The sequence below is a fragment of the Aptenodytes patagonicus genome, chromosome 5, assembly GCF_965638725.1.
Source record: "Aptenodytes patagonicus chromosome 5, bAptPat1.pri.cur, whole genome shotgun sequence".
In the NCBI taxonomy this organism is placed as follows: Eukaryota; Metazoa; Chordata; class Aves; order Sphenisciformes; family Spheniscidae; genus Aptenodytes; species Aptenodytes patagonicus.
This window is the reverse complement of record NC_134953.1, coordinates 14530647-14558365: the sequence shown is the minus strand read 5'-3', so window position 1 is coordinate 14558365 and position 27719 is coordinate 14530647. Positions and strand designations below refer to the sequence as shown.

The 27719-nt window shown below is 36.6% G+C and overlaps 1 protein-coding gene across 1 annotated transcript; it reads right to left on the bottom strand.

Annotated features, from left to right (window-relative positions):
- Window positions 1-66: 66 nt before the first annotated feature.
- On the bottom strand, window positions 67-27537 carry LOC143160708 (protein FRA10AC1 homolog). The gene is made up of 14 exons (XM_076338765.1): window positions 27494-27537; window positions 23736-23812; window positions 21629-21721; window positions 21500-21545; window positions 19484-19560; window positions 18724-18807; window positions 18146-18230; window positions 11636-11681; window positions 6943-7056; window positions 5894-5936; window positions 4285-4406; window positions 3649-3687; window positions 2199-2277; window positions 67-1739 (listed from the first exon to the last, which is right to left on the bottom strand). Exons 1-14 carry the CDS (start codon window positions 27524-27526, stop codon window positions 1697-1699), a joined length of 981 nt encoding a protein of 326 aa, XP_076194880.1. The 5' UTR covers window positions 27527-27537; the 3' UTR covers window positions 67-1696.
- Window positions 27538-27719: the final 182 nt, after the last annotated feature.

Below are 27719 nucleotides of genomic sequence, written 5' to 3'. Positions count from 1 at the left end.
GTTATGCCATGAAACTGGGTATCATGTATTATTTTCTGTATTAAATGCAGATACTAAAGAAAGCTATTTCAAGGTTGTTTAATCCTGTAATTTTATTCAAACTGTATTAAATTATGTATTTAATATGTATACTGTACTATTTCATAACTCTATTTTGAAGACCCAAAGAGGAGTTAGTTATCCAGAACACATAATATACAATACTTGAAGCAACAAATATAGCAACACGTTTGACAAAAGCCCCTTTGGGCAAGTTGCATACATGTAAGCAGATTGCTGCAGATTGGATTTGACTCTCAACCAAGCTTGCAAGATGACAGAGAATTAACCTTTAAATCTACCTTCTTACCTAAAGAAGCCTTCGTGCAAGGCTACGTTTCTTTCTTACTCAAGGACACCCTAAATATGTCCTTGTACTGTCATCTATTATGTAAGTACAAACTGTTTAAAATGTAATTATTGTTAAGTAATACTTGTAAATAAGAGTTCTCAACTTATTCATGAGTGCATGTAAAACGTTCATAAATACACTGCAACCACCTCTGCTATTACATTTTCCACATCAAATACTTATTATAAATACTTTCTATAAATATATCTACAGTGGGAAGTACTTATCAAAAATATATTTTATACAACATTAACTTTCCTCAGATTAACATGAACATTTATTTTAAAAAAAGTTTGTCCTTTATATCTAAAGTAATTTTCATCCGACAAAGAAAATAACCACTGTAACTATTCATGTGCAGACTGTTTCTTTGGAAACATAAAATAAAGAATGTTTAAAGTTGTGTTGCAATTTGAAGATGAAGATGAATCCAGTAAGTTTCTCAAGCAATATACATTCTTTACTTGTATATTTGGGATTACACTTTAAAGAAGGATTAACATTCAATCAATGTTAAGGAGATCAGAAACCATAGATAACATACAAGTCGCATGTACATCTCCAGTAGAAAGCCATACACTTTATTTTTTACATCAAAAATTTCACCAACCAACCAGATTTTTGTAAGTGGAATTATGAGTCACATCATATTATAACTAAAGTTTAAAACAAAGTCACAATGAACTAAACTTTTCTAAGGAGTAGGGGAGACATTTCAGATATGGTTTACTTAATTCAAGCAAAATACATACTTGATAAAAACTGAACTTCTCCAATAGCATTTGAAAATACTTACAGACACTCATACTTGAATATTAAAGTCTACATGACCAATAAATTTAAGGCTATTAACTCTTGTTTAATAAATTAGCAATATGAATATATTAAAGTGTATGGCTTTAAACTAATAACAGAATCTTCCAAAATGCCCCTTTACAAAAATCTGACAATAACTGAAGTTTGGGATGAAATAAAAAGCAGCCAGCTTCCTTAATGTAATGTCAATAAACTATATTCTTGTTTGTTTACATCCTTCCTACTTTTAAGTTTGGGTGCCATATATCTTTTGCACTGAACTGAAAAAATTATTTCTCTTATTTCATGACTATAGAGCCTACCACAATAAAAAGAAAGTTTTTAGACCTGAAGCCTTCTATGAAGATAATCTACTGAGATGGTTCATACAAGTGACTGTAGAAAAGGTATGCTGGCAGAAAGAGGTCTCTGGTCCCTTATTATGAGTGGATTTCCAGACTTCCATCTTAACAATTCATGAAGAAAATCAGCCTACATCAATTTCAAGTTTCAGAGAAACAAGTCTTGAAAATACTCATCGAACTCCTCCTCCCTGTAAAAAAAAAAAAAAAAAGTCAAAGAAAGTTCTGCTTTGGATCTGTATCTAGGAGATAATCTTCATATGAAAAAGATTCAGCAGACTTTTGATTAGAATTTGTAGCTGGTATAGACCATTTTGACTTACTCAATACTTTCCAATACCCTTCACATTTCCCCTTCTGTGCAATAGCAGTGAGTTGACTGTTAGGATTTACTTCTAAGATAGTTAATGGTATGGTAGGGGGTAAGACAGCAGTGGCACAGTAGTGCCTTGACAAAGCTTTCCCCTCCAGTGTCGTGTATGTCTCCTCTTTAAAAAAAACATTCTTACGTTCACTACATGGAAGGGGATCTGACATAATTTTAAATGTCAGAATATTCATTAAAACACTCAGGAAAAAATCTCTGCCTTTTCAGTTCTGAATGGACACAGTATGTTTTACTAGCTACAAGTTCACTAGATCAAACTAACCGTGATTTTTCATCCACTTCTTGTAGAGCACCTTTCCAAAAGTCAGCATCTGAAGGACCATCTTGTGCATCGCTGTTATCTGAATTTGTTAAAAAATTTAAAGTGCTTATGAAATAAATTTCAAAATAATTTATCTTTTTTTTTATTTAGATGGTATAATGCTAGGAGCAACGTTTAATTGTAACCATGAGAATAAAAAGAACACTTTACTCTGCATAAGTAAAAATGAAAACATTTTCCAATATTATTCAATACAGCATCAAAAAGACTCTTAGATATCATGAACTAATATTTTGGCCAAACTTAACAACAATCACGTCAAAACACTGATCTTGACACAAGAGCAGCATAGCACTTTGCTCCTAAAATTAAGGGTTTATAATCACAAACCCAGAATTACAATAGTTTCAGCTCATGATATTAAATGAATCAATTACTTTACTTCTACTTGAATGACAACTTTTATCAATTGTAACTTACCAGTGGAATTGTCAGAAAACATGGATTACTGCATAACTGTTTTGTGTAAGTATACAGAAGGAGTGAAAACCAAAAAAAAAATCTCCTTATCAGAAATATGCCCTGACCTAAAAAAACCCCAATCGTCCAATAGAGCTTTCCTGACAAAACAGAGACTTAGGGCATGGTCTATGTCATAAGTAAACCGCTTCAGGTCTTCCTGTATCCAGCTGGGAAAATGTAGGTGCGGAGGACATTCCTAAAAATGCATAGCACAGCAGAGCAATCAGTAGAAACACTCAATCCCTTCTAGACAGTCTGCAGCAAGAATTGGCATGACCAGGAGATGGGGCTTGTTTCATCAAAAAAGAAACTGGGGACTGGAATTACTGAGACACAGAGACAACCAGTGCCTAAAGAGTCACTGAGTGCCGCCACCCGCAACAAGTAGGTCTCTGAGATACTACAGGTGGTAGCTGGAAAAGACTTTAGTTAAAGCCTAGGATTTATTTAAACTCTATTAATTTTTTGAGTACAGTACATATTTGTATAATTCCCTGAAAGGAAATGTAGTAGTTACTATATCGGAAAAGTACTTTCTTTACCCAGCACACATTACACAGCACCTATTTGCATACCTGGACCCATGCGATTATGAACAATGTACCTATTTTTGCACCCTCTACTCTTTTCTGGAACAACCTGACCTCTCATTTTTCTGATTATTTCCATTCTGTTATCTGCCTACATTTTTATTTCTTACTTAAACTTAAAGGATTGCCTTCTTAAAATTCCTTACAGTTTTTCTCCAAGAATTTGTAAGTAATTATTTTGATCTTTCATATCTCTGCTTGTTTTCACACAGCATTCTTATCATCTTATAAAATATTAAAACCGCCAGCGAATAAAACTAAGACCAATGACAAATGACCATGAAATAATACAACTTATTACAAAAACATAAAATGCAGAGGATATTCAAGTACTTTACCTTTATCAGAATTATCTGAATCTTCTGAAGAAACCTGATCTGGAAATAAACACCATTTAAAAAATAGTATTATCTTAAATTGTTTACAAGGATATTTCTATCACAATATATTACACATAAACATGTGCACATGCATGCACACACCACACATTCAAAGCAAGCAAGCAAACACTAAAGTTAAAAGATTTTTTTTGCATGAGTTCAAAGGTCATCAGTTTGAGCTCAAATACGTTATCCCAAGATCTGTGGTGTAAAAAGGTTATCTAACATTTCCAAAAGACTTTCAACCCCAAAGCCTCAAGGAATTAAATACTTCACAACCCTTTCTGGTATGCAATGTCCAATTCTTGGACAAATTTTCTTTGCAATGCATATTTTTCAAAAGGCTTTCCCTCTCTGTAAAATATAAGAAATCTTTTTTTTTTCCTCCAAATTTATCTTTTTTGTGCACCTAGGAAATTTTACCTAAGAAATTTATCTTTTTGACTACCTGTGTTACAAAGTCATGTAAGTTACATATCTATATTTATACATAATTATACATCTATATCTCTACATATGTAGCTATAGCAAAACTAAGATTCAACTAACGTATTTGACTATTTTAAAAATTGAAGGTCTAAAATTTAAATTTACCTTTATGGGTCTTTTTTTTTGACTTTTTTTCTGAACAAGATAATTTTGTCTTCTTAACTTTTGGCTCATTGGAGTTTGGTACAGCTGTGCCTCTTTTCTTGTGTGCTTTGACTTCTTTCCTCCTTTAAAAGAAATGAACGTACATCTCTATTACATTTACTCCTCAAGCAGCAGTAAATCTTAAGTATTTAATTCAGTCAAACAGTTTCATTTTTTCTGAAACCTATCACTAGTTAAACTCAAAATTATTTTAGTTAAAATGAAAAGTGCTATAGAAACACTAAAGCTCTATAGCTAAAGACAAAGGACAGAAAATGCTAAAGCTGCTAAAATGACACTGATACAGGCAACAAAACCAGTGAATTGGAAATCAAAGATTAAATACAGAAAATAATTTTATAACGTGCCAAATTCTTATTTATATTGAAATCTTATTTTTTCTTTTAGCAAACAATTTTGTATATCTGTAATGAGAAAAACACAGTTAATACTGGTTTTAAAATATATTTTCGTATTTGATAGCGGCAAAACCTGACGTAGAAGAATCTCAAGCCTAAGAACCTGCTGCAGACCAACAACCCCTGTATTTTATTTTCAGCATTACTTATATAGGCTTATTGTATGAACACTGGCTAACTTTTTCCTGCTTCTTTGCACAAAGTCGTCACTAAAATTGTTTCAAAATAAGTATTACTCTGCAGTTGACAAAGAGAAAATGTTTGACCGTGCTTATTCTGAATTCAAGTGGTTTTACAATTTTAGTTCCAAAAAGAAGCAAGACAAATCAAACTAAACTGTTGGTTAATTCTCCTTCTTAATATGTGCCCACAATAGTGCTTTAATGAAATTGAATATGAATTAGCTTTTAAAATGGATTAATTAACTATCTTGCATATATCCATCTAGATGGACCTTTGATTTGCGTTACTTTAAAAAAGAAATCATTTCCTAGCTCAAAGGTTTCCCTTTCATATGCTTTTCAGCATACGGCTTAATTACTGAGCCATGCAACTAAGTTAATGCCACATAGAGATTCAGAAAATCATAAAAACTGAGCATCAATAGTTGTGGAATTCAGTAAGATTATAGATAATAAAAATCAAATAAAATCTTAACACACACATTTTATGGGTTCAAAATTCACTGTTTTTCTCTCCTATTAATAAGTGATTCTCAAAGAAGAACAAATACTCAAATTCAAAATTTCAAAGCACAGTCACTTGACTCACACACAAAACCACTATTTCTAAGAAAAGGAAAAGAATTCCATCTCTTAAACACAGCAAGAGGTAAAATAAAAAAGACAGTGTTTTGCATAAACTTTCAGAAAAGAAAAATAATCACTGGGCTGAAATTAAGCAAAGGAAACTTTCGTGGGGGTGGGGATGGGATTCTTCCAGTTTGAGGGGTTTTGTACTTTCCTTAGCACAACAATATCTAACTCTCAACAGTGTCAAACCAGTGACTTTATAAGAACTCCAGAACAGAATCTATTTCAGAATAAATGAAGTTCCTAATCAACTAGCTGAAGTCCTCCCCCTATTTGTTGTTCATCATAACTGTAATCTATCAATAATTCAGCCCCCATATTTTAAAAATATTTCATTACCGGTGATGAAAGTTTAGTTTGTAGGAACATTCTGGACATAGTCCTGAAAAAGAGAGAATGAGAACATTACACCCATTTTATTTGATAAGCATAATTAACAAAACTTATTAATACATATATGAAACAGAACATTATCTTCCAATTTCAGTAGCTTTTCCTTCAAAACAAAAGTGACAGTGCAATTGCCCCAGGGTTGAGAAAAATACCATGATAAAGGTCTTCAGTACAAACCCAGAGTTTACTAAACCTGGAGAAAGATCACAGGTTTAGCACTGGCAACTCTTCATAAAAAAGTATCAGTGCTTACCATGTACAGATATCCCATTTTATGGATCTTTGTGGATAGATCAAATGTTCTACAATTATACTGAAGACCCGTAAGTCTCTTAGAGCTTTACCAGAGACCAAGAGCTGCCACATGGAACGTCTTGTGCACAAAATAAAAAAACACCATTAGCTTGTTTTACACAAAGTAACTGTGTAAACTGTGCTAAGTTTAATTATCTGATGAACATATCCAAATGTACACCATATTGAATCCCACTCAAGAGACAAGACTGGAAAAGGAAGTGATTTAATTGAAGATAGAATTTTTGGAAGAAAACATAAGTATTAAAAATAAAATTAGTAGAGCTGAAGGTGTGCAAGAAGTTGTCTGGTCCAAAGCCCTATGGATTCCTAAGCCACATAATCGATTAAGCAATGACAATGATGAAACCTTCCTTTCAATGCAGTATCGTCCGTTAAAACCAGACATGCTTGTATACAAAACAGCTTATAATTAGTTATTCTAATTTTATGACACCACCAATTATACAGCATGAAGTGCTCAACCTGTAACAACTTTGTCATATAGAATGATAATAGCCATTCTCTCTAAATCAAGACCATCATACTACCTGTAATTAATTTAACAAAATTATCTCCTATTCAGCATTTTCCACTTTGCATGAACTAATATCATTATCATTGGTTCTCACTCGATAGCTTTTAAAGCACAAGATATTTGTCTCCTTTTAAGTGTACATATCCTTGAAGGGCTGACTTACTCAATTTCACAAGTGCATTCCTCTTTTCACCATGTTCAACGTAACCAAAATTCACCTCCCAGCTCTTCAGGCCTTCTTTCTCATCACAGTGCTTATTTCCACAGGAAAACTGACCTTTAAAGAGGTCAAAAACAGCAAACCGTGGTTCAATGATTATCAAGCATAGGTCTGGGGTTGTTATGTCCAGTTTTGCTCAGTTTTTGCTTTTTCTTTTCCATTTCTTTCAAATAAAAAAGCCCAAATCTAAAAGTAACATCTAGATTAAGAAAACAATAACAGATAATGACAAAGCAATCAATCATACTTGTCTAATATTGCATATCTGCAAAGAAAGAACATAACTTGAACTGTGTTTTACAATGTATAGATGAAGGCATATGTTATGAAGTAATAAGCCTAATACTGAACTCTGAAGAAATGAATGTCACTAGGATACGTTCTAGATCTTAAATGATTACTTACTTAGCAGAGGCTGATGGATCAGGAGGTGTGATTCAGACATTCATCTTTAATGACATCAAACTATTCAAAGTATCATGTATGTACAAAATTAAGATGCCCATGTTCTTATTACCTTACTAGTTTACCTGATATACTGGGCATACAATTTGTAATTTCTAATGACTTTCCATAAACACTTTACTTTTATTTTACGAAAAAGAAATCCAATTCTATGAGAAACTATACGGCAGCTTTAAAAGCTTCCTGGGGTTTATGATGTTAAATACAACACTAATTTTAAAACAGTTTGCACATAACCAATGTTGTTTACACCCCTGGGTTCCCAATATTGCAGTAATAAAGAGACATATATTCCTTTTGCAGAAGACTGATTTGTATGCAGAGCTGGCAGTAAGGATGTGTATTAATAGGCTCACAAGCAGGACTGTTGGTGAACGATTAACCTCAGAACGTTCTGCTTAAGCTGCTAACTAATGGATTGGCAGTATCCTCAGATACTTCAGTTCTGCAATGTAAAACGACTTGCAATGCTAACACTTGAACCAAAAAAAACCCCGTACTCCCATTAATAAAAAAGTTTCAAATTAATATACATTAAATATGTTTAACCCTATGTAAGGTACGGCTATCAGTACCCTGTGTCATCAGGAATAATTTATATCTGTCATAAAGAAGTAAAAATCTACAAGGAAAGATTTATACCACATAAAACTTTTTGGAACTTAACCAGACTCTGTTTACTTCACATCTTCTGAAAAAAATGCCAAAACAAACCCAGAAAAACAGGCAGAGAGAAAAGAGAGAGATACATCAGTTTTATTTATGATCAGCTGCTCTTTACAGAATGTAAAATCCATTTTGGATATTCTACATTTTGGATGTGAAGCTGGATATGTTCACAAGAATACAGTTGGAACAATATCTTCAGATTGCTAAGGCAAGCAATGAATTCTTAGGCAAACCAGAACTTGACTGTGTAAACCACCATAATTCTGTGCCCTTACACATTTACTTGCATTTATGGTCATCTAAATATTTGAAATCACAGTGGGTTTTTTTTTAGCAGATCCAAGCTCCATGCCATATATGTGTATAAACAGTGAGGCTTCTCTTACCCTCCTTTCACACTGCCATCCCTACAACACATATTCAAACCTTGACTTGAATACAGAATTCCACTCTTTCTGAAGGCTTTTTCAGTAGTATTTCTCACTCTAGTATATCTGAATGTCATAAAAGCATTAAAAACATATTTTTGCAAAGTAAGAGATCATTATAATCCCCATCGTGTATATGGAGAACCCAAATCAAAAGGAAATATGGACCAGATTATTCAGTACTTGAAACATGACTTTTCCCACAGTTAGATGTCCAAGAAAGGAAGACACAGAAAGCATTGTGCCGAGTGGACAGTTACCTAATTTAATCAGCAAGAAAAATGTATGCCCAAAATTCCCTTTCCATCTGAAGTTTTGTCACCTTGCTATGAGCTGCAGGGAAGTTATTGCCTTCGTGTTCAGAATTATAACTCCTATAATCTGGCTGTTAAATGTGCGCTTTCAAAAACTATTAGCACCTTCTGCTTCTTGCAGAAAGGCAGAACAGGTGGAAAATAGAAGTACTAGAAGCTAAATGAAGTACTGAAAATTAAATATACTAAGGAAATCTAGAGAGCCAAAAGACTGATTTTAATGCATTTTGATCAGAACGCAGATGTACCAGATTGGTACACAGATACATGGTGCGCTATCCAGGTATTGATACTCTGCCTATTTTCCATAGAGGAAATTACTGAGAAAAAATAAATGGAAACAGGTTTGGAAGAACATTTGTTTAAATAAGGTAAAGCATATTATATGTGTATTTACACATATATAAAATAGGCTAGGAAAGACACTACTATGCTAAAAGTGAAATGTTAGTTCAATGAAATAGTGAAAAAATTGAGAGTAGATCAATTTGCAGGTATTAAACCCTATTTTGCCAAATAGTATGTCTGGTTTGAGTATTTTACTACTTAATCTACAAATACAAATAAGTAGAAAACAGCAAATATACCCACATGTTCAGCTTTGCTCTTTCTGCATATTGCTGAAAAAGTCCTGTTTCACCTCTACCCAATGAATTTGTTACCTATTTTCCTACAGAAAGCTTTTACCACTATCACCTTTTGCCTGAAATACCTTTTATTTTGAAATTTTATGCCATACCTTACTATTCATGCTTTGAAAGTGGAGAAAAAGTACTTGGGAAGGCGTGTCAAATATATTTTTTAAATAGCTTAAAAGCTTTTCATTTTAAGGATTTATTTTCAGACCAACTCACTTATATGCCTACTATTCACTGATTTATAAAATTTAAAGTAGGGTTTCTACCTTAAGATTTTAATTAAGAAAATGCCCATTTTGTGGAACCGTTTATTGAAACTGGCAACGTTATTACACCATTAACTGCCATTAAGGTTACATTTTAAATTTAAGGAGGTACAACAGCATCTCCTTAAATATGATCTCCTTTCAAAACACCTACGGCAAAAGATTAGAGGGGGAAAGAAAAGAAGAGAAAGAAATAATCTGGCATTTACAATTAGTAATACAAGTGATACCTCTCCTCTCACTCATCCTAACCCTTCTTCTTCTCCATGACCTTACAAAGACAGACATTGAAAACAAAGCAACCAAATGTGAGTAACCCATTCCTATGTTCCCTTCTTAACATACCCCAAACCACAGTACAGTCCAACCAGTGGGTGTCATCACCACTATTATCGTCACAGCTAAAATAAGCACATGATCTCCCTTTTTTAATGTGAATTATCAGACAGGTAGGTATTAATGCTTTATTACATTTAATTAAAGCAATTTATATCACTGATGTATACTTAAAAATAGCAGAAGAAAGGCATTAGAGATTCACGCCTTTTTTTAAACAATCATTTGAACCTGCACCTGAAAAGAGCATCTAATACACGAGATAAGGTTGAATTCTTGCGCCCCTTAGTGGTGAAAGATACTATTTCTCAATTCTTACGTTCCAATTGTACGCTTTCCATTAGGATTTCATTAAAAAGCTTAAAACGTGTAATTCTGCACTTTCTCCCACATTTTTAAATATGGCATAACAGATGTTAAAAGTACAATGCAGCTTTAAATTCTTTTTCCCCATGAAGACATAATTGTTCATAAATTACTCATTTCTCATTTAATTTTAATTATCTTTTTAAACCGTTCGATAAAGCATATAACTATATCAAATGTAACTATCTGTTAATATAATCTGTAGTGCTGAATGCAACATATGACTACAACTACCTTTAGGAGCTTTAATCTTTATAGCTTAAAAAACCACACTATTAATGTTCACACTTCCTCCTGTGAAATATGGTAATTTTTTTTTTAAAAACAAGTGCATTTCTAACTTCTTGTCATATTATAGTAGAGCTGTTTACAGAACTGTTCTGATCAACAGTATCACTCCATGCAATTTTCTTGCATGTGCATGCATGACTTCTGAAAACTGTACATGTGTATGAAGATCTACCCACAGAACAGCAACACATTCACATCATTTTCTTGCTTGTTCAGCTACTTGAAAAAGTCCATGCACATAGGCCATGGAATGGGGACCACTGTGCAAAGTCCCAATAACACGTAGGTAAGAACTCACATCAGAAGCAGCCAGAATAAGCTACTGATTTAGAAACAGGATTGGGAGACGTGACAACCATTCCCACTGATTCCCACTGAAGCTTTCAAAACCAATTTTGCCTAAAACAGACATCACACATGGAACTTCTTAATTAAAAAGTTACCATTTTGCAAAACAGCATTGGAGAAACCGTTCAGAAAATTATTTCCTGAGGAAAAGTATTGAGAGACTTCAGTTAAAGGTATCAAAGACTAATGAGGTAACATAGAACTACTGGAAAAAAGCAGCTAAAAAACATATCCATGAAATTCTACATTATCAAATGCATTATGTTGGTATTCATTACAAATCTGACCTTGTGAAAATAAACCGTATGTTCTCTTAATTTTAATATATGCAGATCAGTGTGCACTCTAGAGCTATGTGGCATAAAACAGCAAAGTTAGAAGTTAGGTCAACTTATTGTCCATTATTATCTGATATACTTACTGGTATTGCCAAATAATGTCTAATAAAATTATGTCAAAAAGCAGCAAGAAAAGCATCAAGGAGAAACGTAATATAAAATGAAAGACAGCATTACCTTTTCCTGAAATTACTTCTTTCTCATGTCGCCATCTAAATCCAAACTGTTAAGACAAGAACCAAAATTAAGTTGTGAATAGTCAATGTATTCAGTAATGTAAAGACTAATTTCAGTTGATTGATGTCCTGCACGTGGTTCATCCATTCAATTCTGGTTAGTAAAATTTAATTTCTTTTTCTGTTAATTAAAAATATGTCTCTGCCTCTGTTTGCCACAAGGATTCCAATTTACACATGCAATTCAAATTCCAGTAGATGCTGTTCAGTACTGAACAGCAACTTTCTAAAAGGCTTCAGAGCAGGCAGAAGAACAAATAGGAAATGAGGATAGACTGACTTTACTAGATACTTCATTGCAATTTTGTCCACACTAAACACCGAGAAGACCACTGGAATACTGAAAAGTCGTATTAGCACATATCAATGGATCACCTCTGTCTTGGTTTCGGCAGGGATAGAGTTAATTTCCTTCCTAGTAGCTGGTACAGTGCTGTGTTTTGGATTTAGGATGAGAATAATGTCCATAACACACCGATGTTTTAGCTGTTGCTAAGTAGTGCTTACACTAGTCAAGGACTTTTCAGCTTCCCATGCTCTACCAACTGAGAAGGCTGGAGGTGCACAAGAAGCTGGGAGGGGGCACAGCCAGGACAGCTGACCCCAACTGGCCAGAGGGACATTCCATACCATGGGATGTCACGCTCAGTACATAAAATGGGGGAAAGCTGGCCGGGGGGGCCGCTGCTTGGGGACTGGCTGGGCATTGGTCGGCGGGTGGTGAGCAACTGTACTGTGCATCACTTGCTTTGTATATTATAATTATTATTACATTATTATTATTATTATTATTTTATTTCAATTATTAAACTGTTTTTATCCCAACCCATGAGTTTTCTCGCTTCTACTCTTCCAATTCTCTCCCCCATCCCACCAGGGGAGGGGGAGGGAGCGAGTGGCTGTGTGGTGCTCAGTTGCCGACTGAGGTTAAACCACGACAACCTCTTACACTCTAAAGACTAAGACAAAAAAAAAACCCCAACACCAACAACTAAGTTGTATTTCTCTTTACATTGCCTAGAAACTTCACATGTAGATAACCCATCTATTATTTTTGTTTTCCAGTAGAATCTGTTTCATCCTCTCAAAATGGCAAGTAGCCTAGTGAAAAGACTGAAGATGCAAGGGAGTGAGAACAGCCTGGGAAAAACAATTTTATTTTCACTAACAAGTAGAAAGAGGCGATAAAACTCGGAGGCATACAGCTTCTCCAAAAAGGGCTATCTTGTATTTTCATTTAAAGTTAATGAACACAGGATGACAACAAAATTGCTGCTCTGTAAGCAAAGCACAGAAGACTCTGAACTTCATGGTAAAAGATGGGGAGGGAAGAGGGAGAAGAAGGGTTACAAAATCAAAGAGGTACAAAAATGGCTGCAAAGCCCATCTTGGCACCTGAATTCCAAAGCATCCTTTGGAATATGAACCTTCTCTCAGTGCACTCACAGATTGAACCCACACAAATGTGCATTTTATAGATGCAGTGGCATAAATTCTGTAATATACTGGATTGATTTTCAATGTTTTTCATCTAATTTTAAACACTGTACAGAAGTACAGGTATCTATTGCTGTGTGTGGTCTTTAATATTGTTCATTTTTTTAATAAACCGTAATAATTCTTTATCTGAAGGGCACCAGCATGGAGTTCTCATGCATGAAGTGGTATGTGGTTCAAAGAACATCAGAAAAAACAGGGAAACAAAAGTTTTGCCTTTTAAGAAAGTGCCATACTGTCATATAAATTCTCTGCACCTTAATAACAAAGCTGGAAAAACTGAGCAGAAAGACATCAGTAGTCAAATGTTTTGTTGGCACTGATTTTCCCCAAGTCAATAAATTACATAGAAATTTTCATTGAAAACGAAAAATTTGTACACCAGCAAAATATTTGCCTCTTTTAATCAGTCCACTAATTTTCAAATTGGTATTACAAGGTAAACAATGTTTTCACACCTACTGGTTTCACTGGTAAAAAAAAAATCACAGGAGAAGATCAGGTTCTGCTATCATATTGTGTATGATGACAGTTGGCTAAGGCTGGATCAGGTTATGCTTGGCCTACTCTACAAATCTGCAGTGTGGTCTAAAGTACCATTATACCACTCACGCTTCAGGCAAACAAAAATTAATCAATTGTAAAAACCAAGAACTGTACTGAACAGTTCAGTGAAAACAGAATGTAAAATACATCTGTAAATGTAGAATTCATGATGGAAACCAGCTGATCCAAAGAGTGATGGTAATTGCTTTTGCTCTTTCAAAGGATATTTGATGTTTTACAGGGTATTCTAATTCTGAAAAGCGTGTGATGCAATTGAAAAATATTGCAAGTTTACGATTAAATGTCAACAGTATTTTGGCACCAATTTTGCACATGTGTGCTGCTGGCAATAAAGAGTAAAAAAAATTCGACCTTATCTGCATGTTTGCTTTTTCATAGTTCATCTGCTACTTCACCAATCACCAAGTTATCCATGCTCACTTTTGCTACTGAAGTAGACTTTTACACAAATTTTCCCTTGCAGTCCAAACTTGACTCAGTAAGATATAAATCAGATTATATCTTTACAGAGTATTTCTGTAATGATATCAAGAAAAATAAGCAAAATAAAAGAAAGGAGGGGAGCCAGAACCACCTGTAGTATATCTAGGACAAAAGCTGTCCTCATTCGCTTTCATTTTTGCCAATCATTCTTCCACCAACTAGTGGAAAATGACAGAGGGTGACCAAGGCTAAGAAGAAACAATAAAATAAAAAGTAAATACAATTGAACAATCTAACTAAGCTAAAATATCAGGAACAGATTAAACTACATAGGAATATTAAAAATTCGGGTAGGTTCTTGAATAGTCAGCCTGCAGTATTAAGGAATGGAAAAGCATCATCAGCACACAGCATTTATTCTGCCTCATCATCTTTGTTAAATGAGTTCAACAAGATCCTAAATGAGCTATTTCTACAAGGTAGACCAAAACCAAGTAGAACAACTCCAAAATAGATGCTTTACAAGAGTATCAAATGGCTAACTTAATAAGAAATGACAGTTTTAAAAATGTGAAAGACCGTTTAATATCCATAAACAGTAAAATCCCCAAATTAAATATGGACTGCTTGTGTAATACGCATTGGCTGCAGCAACAACTAACATGTCCACAGTCACCTCTTTCAGAAAAAAAGAAATGTATGAAATTAGACAACACTGTGGAAAAATACCATAGATATTTTAAATATTTTTATTTTCACAGGAAAGCCTCCATGCTGAAAAACAATGACAAAAGCGAACATATTAACATTACCAAGTGGAAGACAAGTTGGCCTAGAAATCTGAAAATGATCTGGAAGTAAAAACAAAAGAATAAAATGTATTCTGTTTAATGACCAGGTGTCAGACAGATTTCATTTCTTAGCAAATAGGAGACATTTCCAATCTGTTAAGCTACAAAACAAAGCAGAGAGACAGCAAATAAGAACCTTTCTAGGAAAATAAGACAACAAAGAGAAAAGAACATTTCTAGTCCAATGCATATCAAAGTAAAACTTAGATGCAGAGCACTCTCCCTTACCGCATTGCAAAACTGACAATAGAACTAAACTATCTGACAATACAGATGCTCATTTATCAGCCTCAAAGCTTGCAGACAAGATGCACTGAAGGTTCAAAGACAACCTTGACCTAAAAAAGTCTGATCTAGGGAAAATGTAAGGAGTAACAGACCCCTCACAAGCAAGAGCTGTCAGAGCACACTCTTCCAGTGTCTCTAAGTAGCCTCACACCAGAGGGTCACGTTGGCATTTCTCATTAAAAAGGAAGGAAAAGATTATATATCCTAACTACACAAAGAAAAGTGGGATCATGGGTCACAGGGTCCCATTTGCCTGCGGTGCCAGCAACTGTGGTGAGTGCAGGTGTGCAAGTGAGTGTGTAAGCACCAGTGAAGACCAAGCCAGATTAGCCATCAGCTAGGTGAAACTGCCTGGGAGCAAGGAGGGTGAGTGGGTCTCCACTGGCCAGCTCTGGGTGTGACAGTACCTGTGTATCTCTAAGGATGAGAGCACAGGAGGGTCTGCTATGGGACCAGGGGAGTCCCAGCCATCTCTGTGTGTGCGTATGTGTGTATGCATGCACGTATGCGAGTGAAACAGTCTGAACCAGCAACTGGAGTGAGGCTGTGGCCTCAAGCATTCATATGTCTTGGCACTTCTTATGTTTTCTTTTGAGCTTCGGTCTTTGACAAGGTGCTCTGCTTATTTTTCAGACCTCAAGAGACCCCCTCCCATGAAACTGGTCCTTATCATTATCCAGTACTTAGGAAAACTGTGTTTTTTCTCAGAAGAAAAGTTCTAAATGAGATCTGAGCTACAATCTCTATGCAGAGGTCTTTAGATTAATTAGCTGGCTAGAAGATTTTGGCTAGTAGCAAAACAATTACAGTTGTGAAAAGACAGATGAGTATGTATGTGCAAGTCTCAATCGATGCAATATATATATATATTAAAAACGTCACAGAAAACTGATCTCCAACTTTACTTTGACACCACCTAGCAGGATACAGAATCATAGAATCACAGAACAGCCCAGGTTGGAAGGGACCATGAAAGATCATCTGGTCCAACCTTTCATGGGAAAGGTAGCCTAGATGAGATTACCTAGCACCCTGCCCAACCGCATTTTGAAAGCCTCCAGCGACGGGGACTCTACCATGTCACTGGGGAGGTTGTTCCAGTGAGTGATTGTTCTCACTGTAAAAAAATTTCTTTCTTATATCAAGATGAAGTATCATCATATAAAGTATCAATAACTATCATACGTAAGGTTGGCCAGCTGAGAAGCTTTTTACCCACCCTGCACCTCTCATAGCACCAGCACTGCAAAACAGAAGGCACGAGGGGCTAAAGATATCCAACTTCCAGCTTCTGGAAATGCAGAAAAAGAATCAAGGCAGGAAAAATCTGAAAGCACAGACTGCATTCCATTGGCGTGAATGGGATCAGCAGCCTATTTCTTACTTCCAAGAAAAAAAACTGCTTTGACATCCTTCTGTACCAAACATGGGCATGGATAAATTAAAAATTGAGAAAAATCTCATTTTTTCTATTTTTCTAAGAATTTCTAAGAAAGGACTCTCACATGGTCAGAACATATTTGAGAACAGAAAGCACAACCTAATATAAGGGAACAAATTACATGATACAGCAGAGTTATGCTGACATGGCAATTCCAAAAATGTAGGTAATGACTTATGAGCATAAATAGGAATTCAGAGTGACCTCAAAGTTAGGACAGCCACATTTGAAGTCTGACAGGGAAACACTGTTCACACAACACACACCAAAAAAAAAAAAAAAAAAAAAAAAGGAAACTGGGGCAGAACAGTTTCCCACAAAAGACAGCAAACATATGGAAACTTGGCACAGTAGCGAAAGAAACAAAATCTGTAAGTATGCTCAAGGGAAAATCAGTTGGGGGGGCAGGGCGGAGATTGAGGGATATGAAACAGGTATAGGAAAATAAAATCACATTTATTAAAAAAAAAAAAAAAGAGGGAAGACATATCCAGCATTTTACTTTCTGTTAATTTTCATTTAATTTTTGCATTTTTCTGTTCCAATTTTCTTTAGAAGGCTGTCATCTTTTCTGCCTAATATTAGAGTTTAAGCCCAGTCCTTGCAAATATTTACCAGTCAATGTAATTTCTATACTATAAATAGTCTCAAAGAACTTTATATAGACACTGTTTGCAGGGCTGGGTTGTTACTATGTGCTAACAACACTAAGATGCATCTGAGTTCAGCAACATTCTTTGCAAAATCACAACAGAAAATTCACGTATTCTTTTTGACTAAGAGGTTCGTCAGTCAAAAACTTGGAAACGACAAAGGCTGTTCCAGTTAAGAAGAAAAACTGGTGCTGGAATTGGGCTGTTTCTCTTAAGAAATTCTATTTATTTACAAGGAACATACAAATCCTGTTTCCATAAACAGAAAAGAACAACCAGAAAAGACGCTGCTTTAGAACAGACGTTTCCAAAATTGTTTCTGCCAGCATTCAAGTACAAAACTCTCTCTTTATAGACTTTTTTTTTTTTTAAACAGTAACATTCCCAGGGGTTTTTTAGGCTTCATCTAGTGCTTCTCTCCAGGCAAACCTCTCCAGCCTTCTCTCCTTAACCCCTCTGCCTTTTCTGCCTTTCTTACACACAATGTACCTCTTCATAAAACACCATCTGACAGAAATGCTCCTATTCCCACAGAAGCACATTTTTGGGGCAGTGACAATGCTTGGATTCAAACTGCTGCTGCTTATTAAATAACTTGACAAGTTCTCACAACTCTCTTTCTAGGGAAGGGGTACTAACAGTCTGGTTTCACAATATATCCACAATCATAAGGCAATTTTTAAAAAAGGACATACTTTAAAACCAAGATGATTTACAATAATGAAACATACCTTATTCTCTTTGTATCTACTGAGATCTGCTATGCAGTATTCTTTGAACAATTTATCATAATACTTCTTTGCAAGCCTCTTCTCCCTATAACAAAGGGTATTATTTTTTATTAAATATAGAACATGATATAATTCATTTTACATTGTAATGACATTAGCAAGACAAATACATGTTGTTTCAGCTGAAGAACACAAGTTGCAGAGCTAGAAATGCAACAGAAATACACTCATTGGGCTAAGGGGTAATTTCCATGAAACTGGAAAAATACATCTAAAATATATCTACAGCACAAATTAGACTATATTTTTTCAAACTAGGCTTCCTTCGGAGTTTTCAGAACAGTCATTTGGATCTCAGAGAATGCACAAATATTTCTTAGTTCTTTCTGTCATCAATTCATTTTGCCACTGAGCAACATTACAATACGAAAGACCTCCTAAAGGTCTTTCATTTCTAAATGCGTTAAAGATCAAAGAATGATCACTGAGTATGCAAAGTAATTCTTAATTAGCAGGGGTCACCACAAATTTAGTACAAGTGATCTAAAAATAACATGTTCTATAATAGTTCCAGGTACCAATTCATGTCTGCTTCATCATCTTCGTTCCACAGGAATCTATGGTTTTCTCTAATAACATCAAGATCCGTCTTGTCATTTGCTCTAAAAAAGGACACATTTTTTTTAGTACAATGTAACACTAAAATGAAAAGTCAGTCAAATACTAATTTGGTAAACATCAGTATTTCACAGTTGTGACCTCCACCTCACCGCATAAAGGAATATATTGCTATGGAATAAAACTATCAAAAAATGTATTCCCTGGCATACCTCTTCCCAAATGAAAAATCCACAGTAGAAAGTGGTCACTGAAACTGTGGATGACTTGATCCTGTCTGAAAATACTTTTTATACTTTTTATTGAAGACAGTAATGTTAGAAGGCAGTTATAGATAGCTCTAAAGAAGGTTATAATTATTCTGGACAATGGATAGCAATTCTGCACATTTCAAAAGTATTTCAGATTGTTATTTTGAAGGTACTGCCAGATATTTCTCAATGTACCCTCAATTAATGCTCACCTGTCATCTTTCCTTTTACATAACAAAACAAGAATAATTCAGCTCATGGTAAGTTCTTCTATAAAAATAATGGTGCAAAATGAAAGAAGGCAATTCTGTGTTTTGGATATTTAAAATGACTGTAGTTACTATTTGTGACCAAAAGAATTAGTAATTCGATACACAGCCACATCCCCCTCTCCCCCCAAAGCTATTTAACGGCTTTATGTAACAGGGGAGCTCTGGGGGCATGAAGGGAAAGAGCTAACAATTCTTACCCAGAACGACGGAAATCCTCTATTTTGCCACCATAGTATAAGATGTAGTCATTCACAAACTTTTTATGTCTTTGATACTGAATAAAGCAATTAAGGATTGTTTCAGAACTTATCTTCTTTTATTTTACCATAGTTTAAAACTAAAAAAATAATAAAAACTTTTTATATACTTAACAGAAAGAAGTTTTTTTCTCAAAAACAGTTCAGTAATTTCCAGAAAAAAAGGAATTAATTAGCAATTCTACTTAATAACCTCTCATAAAAGCTACTTTCCAAATACAGGAATTCAAGGCAATTTCACCTCTAAAACCTCATCCAGCTGCCAGACCTTTATACAATTGTCTTCCTTTATCAAAGATGCTCTGTACGCATATACATAGAAACTGGGTTCAGTTTTTCAGCTGTAATTTAGACAACAGCTTCTTAGTACTGTAGTTTTGTTTAAAACAGGTTTGTATTGTTGTATTATAAAAATAGTCTGGCTACTAAAATGGAACAATTTATTACATTTTACCATCAACATACAAATAAAAGTTATCTGCTTTAGTTTGGAGATGAAAATCACAGGAAAATATATAATGCTGATTTTAGAACACTTTGGCCTCAGAGATATGATTTGAAACACATTTTGTACCATAATTTGAGCAAAAATATGTACTTACTTATTCAGAAAATAAGCATCTTCACAAATAAAAACATTACACACGGCTACTTAAAAATATTTTCAGTTAACTTGTATGGTATTTCTGATGCAGCAAATTAGGAAATACATCATCTCCTGGTACATATCCTGGCAACTACTGCATCAGTGTGAATAATTTGTATCAACCTACTATTTTGACATGCATTAGAATTTTATTGAGAAAACATTTTATTTTCCAGAGGCCCCCAAAAAGTTAATTTAACCGAAGCATGTGTCTTTTTTCTTCTTTCCACCACAAATGGAAGGAACAGAGAAACAAGCCCAGAAGGTTTAACTGGTACAATTAAACACATTTAACACAACATACTATTTTGTGCTGCCATTTGAGTTACTAGGCGTTAAAATTGTGTAACAGTAAAGGTTTTAAATAGGAACCACTCAAAAACATTAGCAGAAACTCATAAAAGTCTCTACAGAATGCGGTTTGTAGCCATTCCAGAATATACGGGCTTTTCTGTGGCTAATGACAGTCTACAAGGTCAGTGGGACTGATTAAGATATGTCCCCTTTACAGGCATACAATGGTTTATGTAGTGCCTGGCAAAACTCTAAGCAGGTTAGGAGAAGTTACTTTCTGTTTACTGGAGTTTCCAGATTTAAATAAGTCTTTCCATATTTAACTAGTCTTTACTTTCCTATTTATTAACTGTTACTGATGAAGAACAGCTATTTAAACAAACAAGGAACTGATGGTATTTCAGATACACTCAGTCAAACATGTAATGACTGCCCCAGGTGAAAACTAAATAAAAGGAGAAAGGTTGTAACCTAAATAAGGTAGTAGTTATAAGAATAGTTTAAAATTACGCATGAAATATGATTAAGAGATTAAAAAAAACCCTAAAATAAAACTGCACATGATAATAAACAGGCTTACAATAGAGCATCTGTAGAAGATATTACTGGAGATAAGGCTGTTTTGAATAAACTTTTGAATTAACTAATGCATTCTTAAATTTCCAGTAGAAATGTATTTGTCCACAGATAAGAGCAGCCTTATATAAAATTATGTTCTGTATAAATTCAAGTGAAAGAGTGAAGTGTCTTTGTGCCAGTCTAAATAAAATTCACTGTATAATAATTTTGTCCCAAACAGGACAAATGTGTGTATAGGAAGAATCTGGAAAAGCCTCTATTGAGTAGAGGCATTCTCAGAGACATCTCAGCCACAAAAAGAAGCTAATTTGAAGATACTGAGTCGTTCTGGTCCTGCACTGTCAACTGCTGTGAAACTGTGAAATCCCAGTATTTCACCATAATGGATAACCTGTGCTCCATCTTCTCACTTGAAGAAAAATTAAATAGAAGGATACGGCATCCATCGCTATCAAGTGAAATCTTCTTTTTCTTGCTTCTTCCCTGTTAATGACAAATATGTTTGAGTGAAAGCTATCTTTACGTTAAGGGTAAAATGCCTCACAAAAACAATAGATAAAAGATACCTATCCCATTCTTCAGCTGCGAATTGTCTGTGAACCACACTGCCTTGTTTTGCTTTTTGGAATGGCTTTATCAGAAGGCCATCTTCCTTTATACTAAAGGTAGGGGGAAAAAGGAAGAAAAGTTAGTCGAGAACTTTTCATAAGCAATAAAATTTCCATATGCCAAACATTGCACTAACTTGAGTAACAAGAACTGTTATATTGCTAGTTTCTACATGAATAAAACCCAACTTCAGAACCAACATCAGCTTAGACTTTACTTCATTTGCAGAACAAAATCAGAAAGGCATTTGCTTACAGTTAGCATTTAAAGAAAATTGCTTAAAACAGCAATTTGTAATATTTATTACCAATGTTATCACTACAGAACCACAATGAAAAAACCCTGAAGATTCCTCAGTTTCACTCCTCATTTAAAGCCCTCTATAAATCTCAGCTACACAGCCAAGTAGGAACAGGAAGGACGGTATGTTCACTGAATAACAGTGACTGCTAGTAACCCTATCCCATCCTTTCATGCTAATGTCTGAACACCTCATTAAACAGCTCTGCCTCTCTTAGTGTAATCACAAGAATTGCTAATTTAAAACTTAAGTACCGTGTTGTGAACCACAGTTGTCAGTGAGCTGCTAAAAATACTTTCAGAATTCAACAAAGTAATAAAAGGTTAAATATAAAGTGATGCACTTTAGCTAGTAAAAGGTATATTTAGTTAGTTTCATTCCTCAATAGAGGTGAAGAAAAGATTTTTCCATAATTATCAGCTGGCAGAAAGAATGGAAGTCAGAAACCTGTAGAAAGCAAGCCAGGGAATTTATATTTCAAGCTATGGAATATAGGACTCTAGAAACTAAGGGTATCATTTGCTCAAAAGGATATGTAGGCACAAAATTCCCATAAGGAGACTCCATAAAACAGCAATATGGAGAAAACTTAAGACTACTATTTTCCTTAAAGTGAAAATAAATATCATCATAGAGCAAGAAAAGGATGTACACACACACAGTGAACCCACATAAGAACCCTACTGGGAATCAGCAGTAGCATGCCAAAACAAGGGTAATGATGATATTTTTCAAAGGCTCCTGATGGTTAGTTAATATTCCACCTAGAAAGTGGAATGGTATGATGTGTAATGGCCTTTTAAAGAAAACAAAAACTGAACAAAACCAGTCACTCTTTTAATGGAGAACAGCTATATTTATAAAATAAATGGAACGGCACAATGCCTGCTATTATTCCAACGATTAAAACACGAAATTTTTTTCCCAGAATGCAGTCAGACACTACAAAACCCATTCTTTCAATTTTACTACAAAGGAAAATATGTAAGAGTCCTAGGAAAGTTTCCAGAAAGCCTTCTTAAATAAAGTCCAATAAGAGAGCAAGGGAGAGGCAGGAAAAGGTAAGAAAAATATATGCATAAGGGAGGCAAAATGTTCAGTACAGTGCAGAAAGTGTCAAAGGACTATGGTGCCAAAGCAAATAAATGTATAAATAAATAAAAATCTTAATAATGTAATGAGATCAGACTACAAAATTCAAGGTCACTAATTGTATGAACCACTGAAAGAATTGGCAAAGGTGATCTCAAATAAGAGATGTGTAGTTACATTTCAAGGGTTGAGTACAACACAATTCACCAATTCCCAGGTCTCTTCACAAATTAAATAATAAGCAAGTAGCATCAGTTCTTCACTTCCTCCGAGCAGGTGTTTTATATCTACAAAGCCTACTGCCACTTGGCCTTTTTTGCCTTGCTCTCTTAGCAGTTCCACGCGTCCTGATGGATTACAGTGAAGTGAACAGCACAGCCAAACCCCAGCAGTTGATACTAATGCTCGGAAAAATGAAACACTCTGCTCCGAGAACTGAGGGGCATATAGACACCAGATGGACATGGCAGAACAGATCTTAATCAGCTGCCCCTGGGAGACGACATGCTTTGGCAAGGTTGACATGAGGAGACGCAGGAATCGGAGAGACTGATTTTTCAAAAACCATTTCAGCACCAGACTTTACATACCACAGCATAATCTTCTATACACAGTAATAGGCCATTTGCACAAAATACATAATGCAAAGTGTTAATTCTGTACTACATTACCTTTTAGTCTTTTGCACAGACTTCTCTCCATTCTCCTCATCACTAAAATCAGAATCATAGCCTCCATGGCCATGTGCCTGAAAATGACAGACAACACAGTCAATATACCTGTTACATACATGCTAATGTAATATGGACACAGCATAACTAGAAATCAGTACTGTCCATCATGCATAAATAAAAGAGAGAAAGACAGAGAGCAAGCGAGCGAGTGCAAATTCTCATACATGTCTAAACCAAACCAAATTCAACAGACAATGCAGAGTATATTCCAAATAACACAGGGCAAAGAAAGACATCATCAGTCTGCCGGAAGATCACTTTATAAATAATTTATATGCAGATGTCCCCATATTTAATCTTCACATAGATGCAGATAACCAAAAGTATGACAAACACCTTTGGTCTTCACTTTCAAACAATTTCCCTTATATAAGAAAATGGTGAGTATTTTCCCCAGGAGCTACTCTTTCAGAGGACTGGAAGACAGCAACTGATGAGCCCACATTATAAACAAAGATGAAAACAAGTTTCTTAGGCTGTGGTACAGCATTTTAGATCATTAGATCTTACATTGGTAGCTGGAAAGCTAATTGAAATTATAAGTAAAATACAAAATAACAATATGCCTGCAAAAATGTACCATCTAATCAGCACAACATTCCTACCATGAAATAAAATCTTTTTTTCCACACACTTTGGGTCTACAATGTCAAATTAATGCATATAAGAAAACCAAAATATCCCATATCTTAATGCCATCAAACGATCGAGCACTGACTGATGCCCAGATCTATCACCTCCATTTTTCAAGGCACAGTTACATGTCCAATTCTTTCAGCAGAAGTAATGGCTTAAGTAGATCCCATCTCCTTTCCCTCACTGCTACTCTGGTACCTTCCTTCCAGTTGCTCAGTTATAGCTGTGAAACTACATATGAATCAGATCAAACAACTCACCCAAGTTACAAAGGATCCTATCCAAAAAAGATTATTTTAACCCAGATAAGTTTCCTGACAGTTCATCCAGAGCCCCCCAGCCAGCTACACCAGCTGGAGGGGTAGCACAGGAAGAGAACAGCCAGAGCTGGGAACTGCGTAAACTGGCACCGACACCAAAAAAGCATTTACACAACTGGAACATTTACACAACTGAGTTAAAAACAAGAGGGATGGTTATTACACATCTGCATGGGGAAAGGTTCAACACATAGTTCCCAAGTATCTTGGTAATTCAGACTGTGGATGAGAAAAGAAACTGCCAACAATAGCAAAAGTAATGTTTCCCAGATGAACACTGAGAGCTTCCTTCACACTCGAAAGGGAAGAAAGTCCAAGCCAACACAATGTGCATGAAAGTCAACATGCGACAGATGAAGAGAAAAGCTCGAATAAAAGGAGATTTTCCCAAAGTGGTTGCCCTTGGTTGATGAGCGCCAGGAAAGAAGTAGACATACTCAGTAATCAGCTCCCAGCTGATTCCAGGAATGACTCAGAAAAAAAAAAAGATGCAAGAAAAGCTGCTCCAACAGAGTCATACTGTAGGGCTCTCAGAAGTTGATGACTGCCTTTTGGAAAGCTGTGACCGTGAATGTAAGGGCAGGCATGGCTAAGGACTAGGTCCTGAGAGGCTGCTCTTCCAACAGGAAAACTCTTCACAACTTCAGCCATTCCTCTGAATCACTTCAATCACTCAAAGATAAATTCAGAGTGAAAAAGAATACAACCCACGACTGATGCCCTGACACTTCTAGGTCACTCCCTCTTCAAGGGCAACAGCAGGACGGGCAGGTACTGTACCGAAGTTGGGTTTGACATCAGCAGCTCCAGCAGTGCTGGATGGTACTCTTGGAGACTGAGACTGAACAATTACTGGCCTGATGCCTTAGGATGATACCAAGATGACCTGACTTTTAGGTAAAACATAAAAATGAACTTCATCAAAGAATCTCATCCATAAATGAATCCTTCCATTTTGGAAGGACAGTGTAAACAGACACCTGCTTAATGTTGTGAAATTTCAAGACTGATTTCTCCCCTTCTCCACAAAAAAAGCCAAACAACAATCCCAGATAAGGAAAATGTATTTAATATTTAACTGTAGTGAAAGAGGGGCAGATACCAAAGCTTTGTGCCCAAGCTAGTAGATTTTAAAAGAGGCATATGTACACATGGACATGCAAAATTGTCAAGAAAATTTAAAATAACTACTTTCACTATTTGATAAACCCTTTAATCTTCACTTTGATGGAATTTGTACAGAAACTCAGAATGCTTTTAGTAAATTAGTAAGGTAAATACCAAACATTTTATCAAAACATGAACCTGACAGCTACATAACTCAAATGGTACAGTGTGTTTTGTCTGTTGCACCAACTCTGAACTTTTTTTCCCCAAACAACAAAACAAACTGAAACCACAAAACTAAAACAAGTACCAATATCCTTTGGGATACATTTATATCACTGACATTTAAGTAATCCCAACATCTTGGATTACATAATAGTGAAGTAATTGCAGACAGAACCAAGCCCACTAATTTAGGGCTCCTAAAAAATGGCAACTTAAACACAGTAAATGTACGAACACTGTATGCGACTGACGGCAGATAGAGGTATCAACTGTTGATGTCAATACAGGACACTGTGGACTCCCCAGCACTGCATCTACAGGAGGTACGTGCATCCAGAAAAGGCACCTCCTCTAACCCTCTCCACTGGGGTAAATGCATACTAGTGAAACGGACACATCATAGTTCTTGTTGACTCCTGATCACAACATACAGCTCAACAGAAAAAGACAATTTAAAAAAAAAAAAAAAAAGGCAAAACAGTCCTACACACAAAATCCCAACCTGTGGCCCCTGACCTCAGCCCTAATCTTGCTACTCCCCTCACAAGCGTCACTCCCTTCCTTCCCTTTATCTGCCCAGCACACAGGTCTGTGCTCAGCTCTGCTCACAGCCCGGATGTGGCCCAAAACAGACCCGAATGCTCATTTTGGTACAAACAAACTACTCTGGAAAGGTCTGAAGGGAGCACGGGATCTAGAACGGGGCTTGAGGAGCCGTCCTGGCTGGATAAAGGGTGCCGTGCGGGGGGTCTGCACGCTTCACTGCAAAACGCTCCTCCCACCTTGATGCTGTCTTTGGGGCTCTGCAACCCCCACTTGGGGGGAAAAACCTGAGAGTAAGTACAATTAGCTGCAAACCTACTCTTCCTTGTCAAACCAATTACGAGGAGTATGTGCATATACTGTACAGTGAACACCCCTTACAAAGAGAAAAGACACCCGCAAAATACTGCCCATTTATTAAAGCTCTAAAACTATAAAAGGACACGCGGGAGTAAAAGGTAGGCAACCGCAGACCACGACAACGAGGATTAGAGCTTTGTGGGGCTCCACCGAGAAAAATCACACCGCACACCGGCCCCTGTGGGTCCGACACGACTTCCGAAGCCGTTCTCACGCCCCAGCCGCCCGAGAGCCGCCCAGCCCTGCCCCGGCCCGCTGCGCGGCCCGCCAGACCCGTCCCGCCGCCACCGGAGCGGCCCTCGGACGGCCGCGGGTCACAGGCCGCGGCTGCCCGCCCGCCGCACCGGGAGGGCGGCTCGGCCCTTTCCCCGCACAGGCACGGCCTGGCCCCTCCGCCGGCCCCACCCCCGCTGCGATGGAGGCCGCGGCCTCCGCCGAGGCCTGTCCGCCGCCCGCCCCTGCCGGGCCCCCTCCCTCCGTCCCTCCCTCCCGGGCCCCACTCACGGCCGCGGAGAGGCGCAGCTGGTTGGGCACCATGGCGGCAGCGCGGCCCGCCCGCCCGCCCGGCGGGGGCAGGTGGCTAGGGACGCGAGCGAGGGCCGCCTCCGCCGCCCGGCCCTGCTCGCCGGCCGCGGCGCTGCTCCGCGGGCTGCTCCCGCGGGCCCCTCCCGGAAACCGGGGGCAGAGGCGGAGCAGGCCTGCGCCGGGGGCTGCCTCCCTCCGCCGCTGG

Excerpts from the sequence above, each read along its gene's own strand:
- LOC143160708 (XM_076338765.1), bottom strand. The coding sequence starts at position 27,526 with ATGGTGCCCAACCAGCTGCGCCTCTCCGCGGCC. Across the intron at positions 21,722-23,735 it reads TCTGTGCAAAAGACTAAAAG|TATAAAGGAAGATGGCCTTC; the intron begins GTAATGTAGTAC and ends CCCTACCTTTAG. Across the intron at positions 18,808-19,483 it reads GAGGATTTCCGTCGTTCTGG|AGCAAATGACAAGACGGATC; the intron begins GTAAGAATTGTT and ends GTCCTTTTTTAG.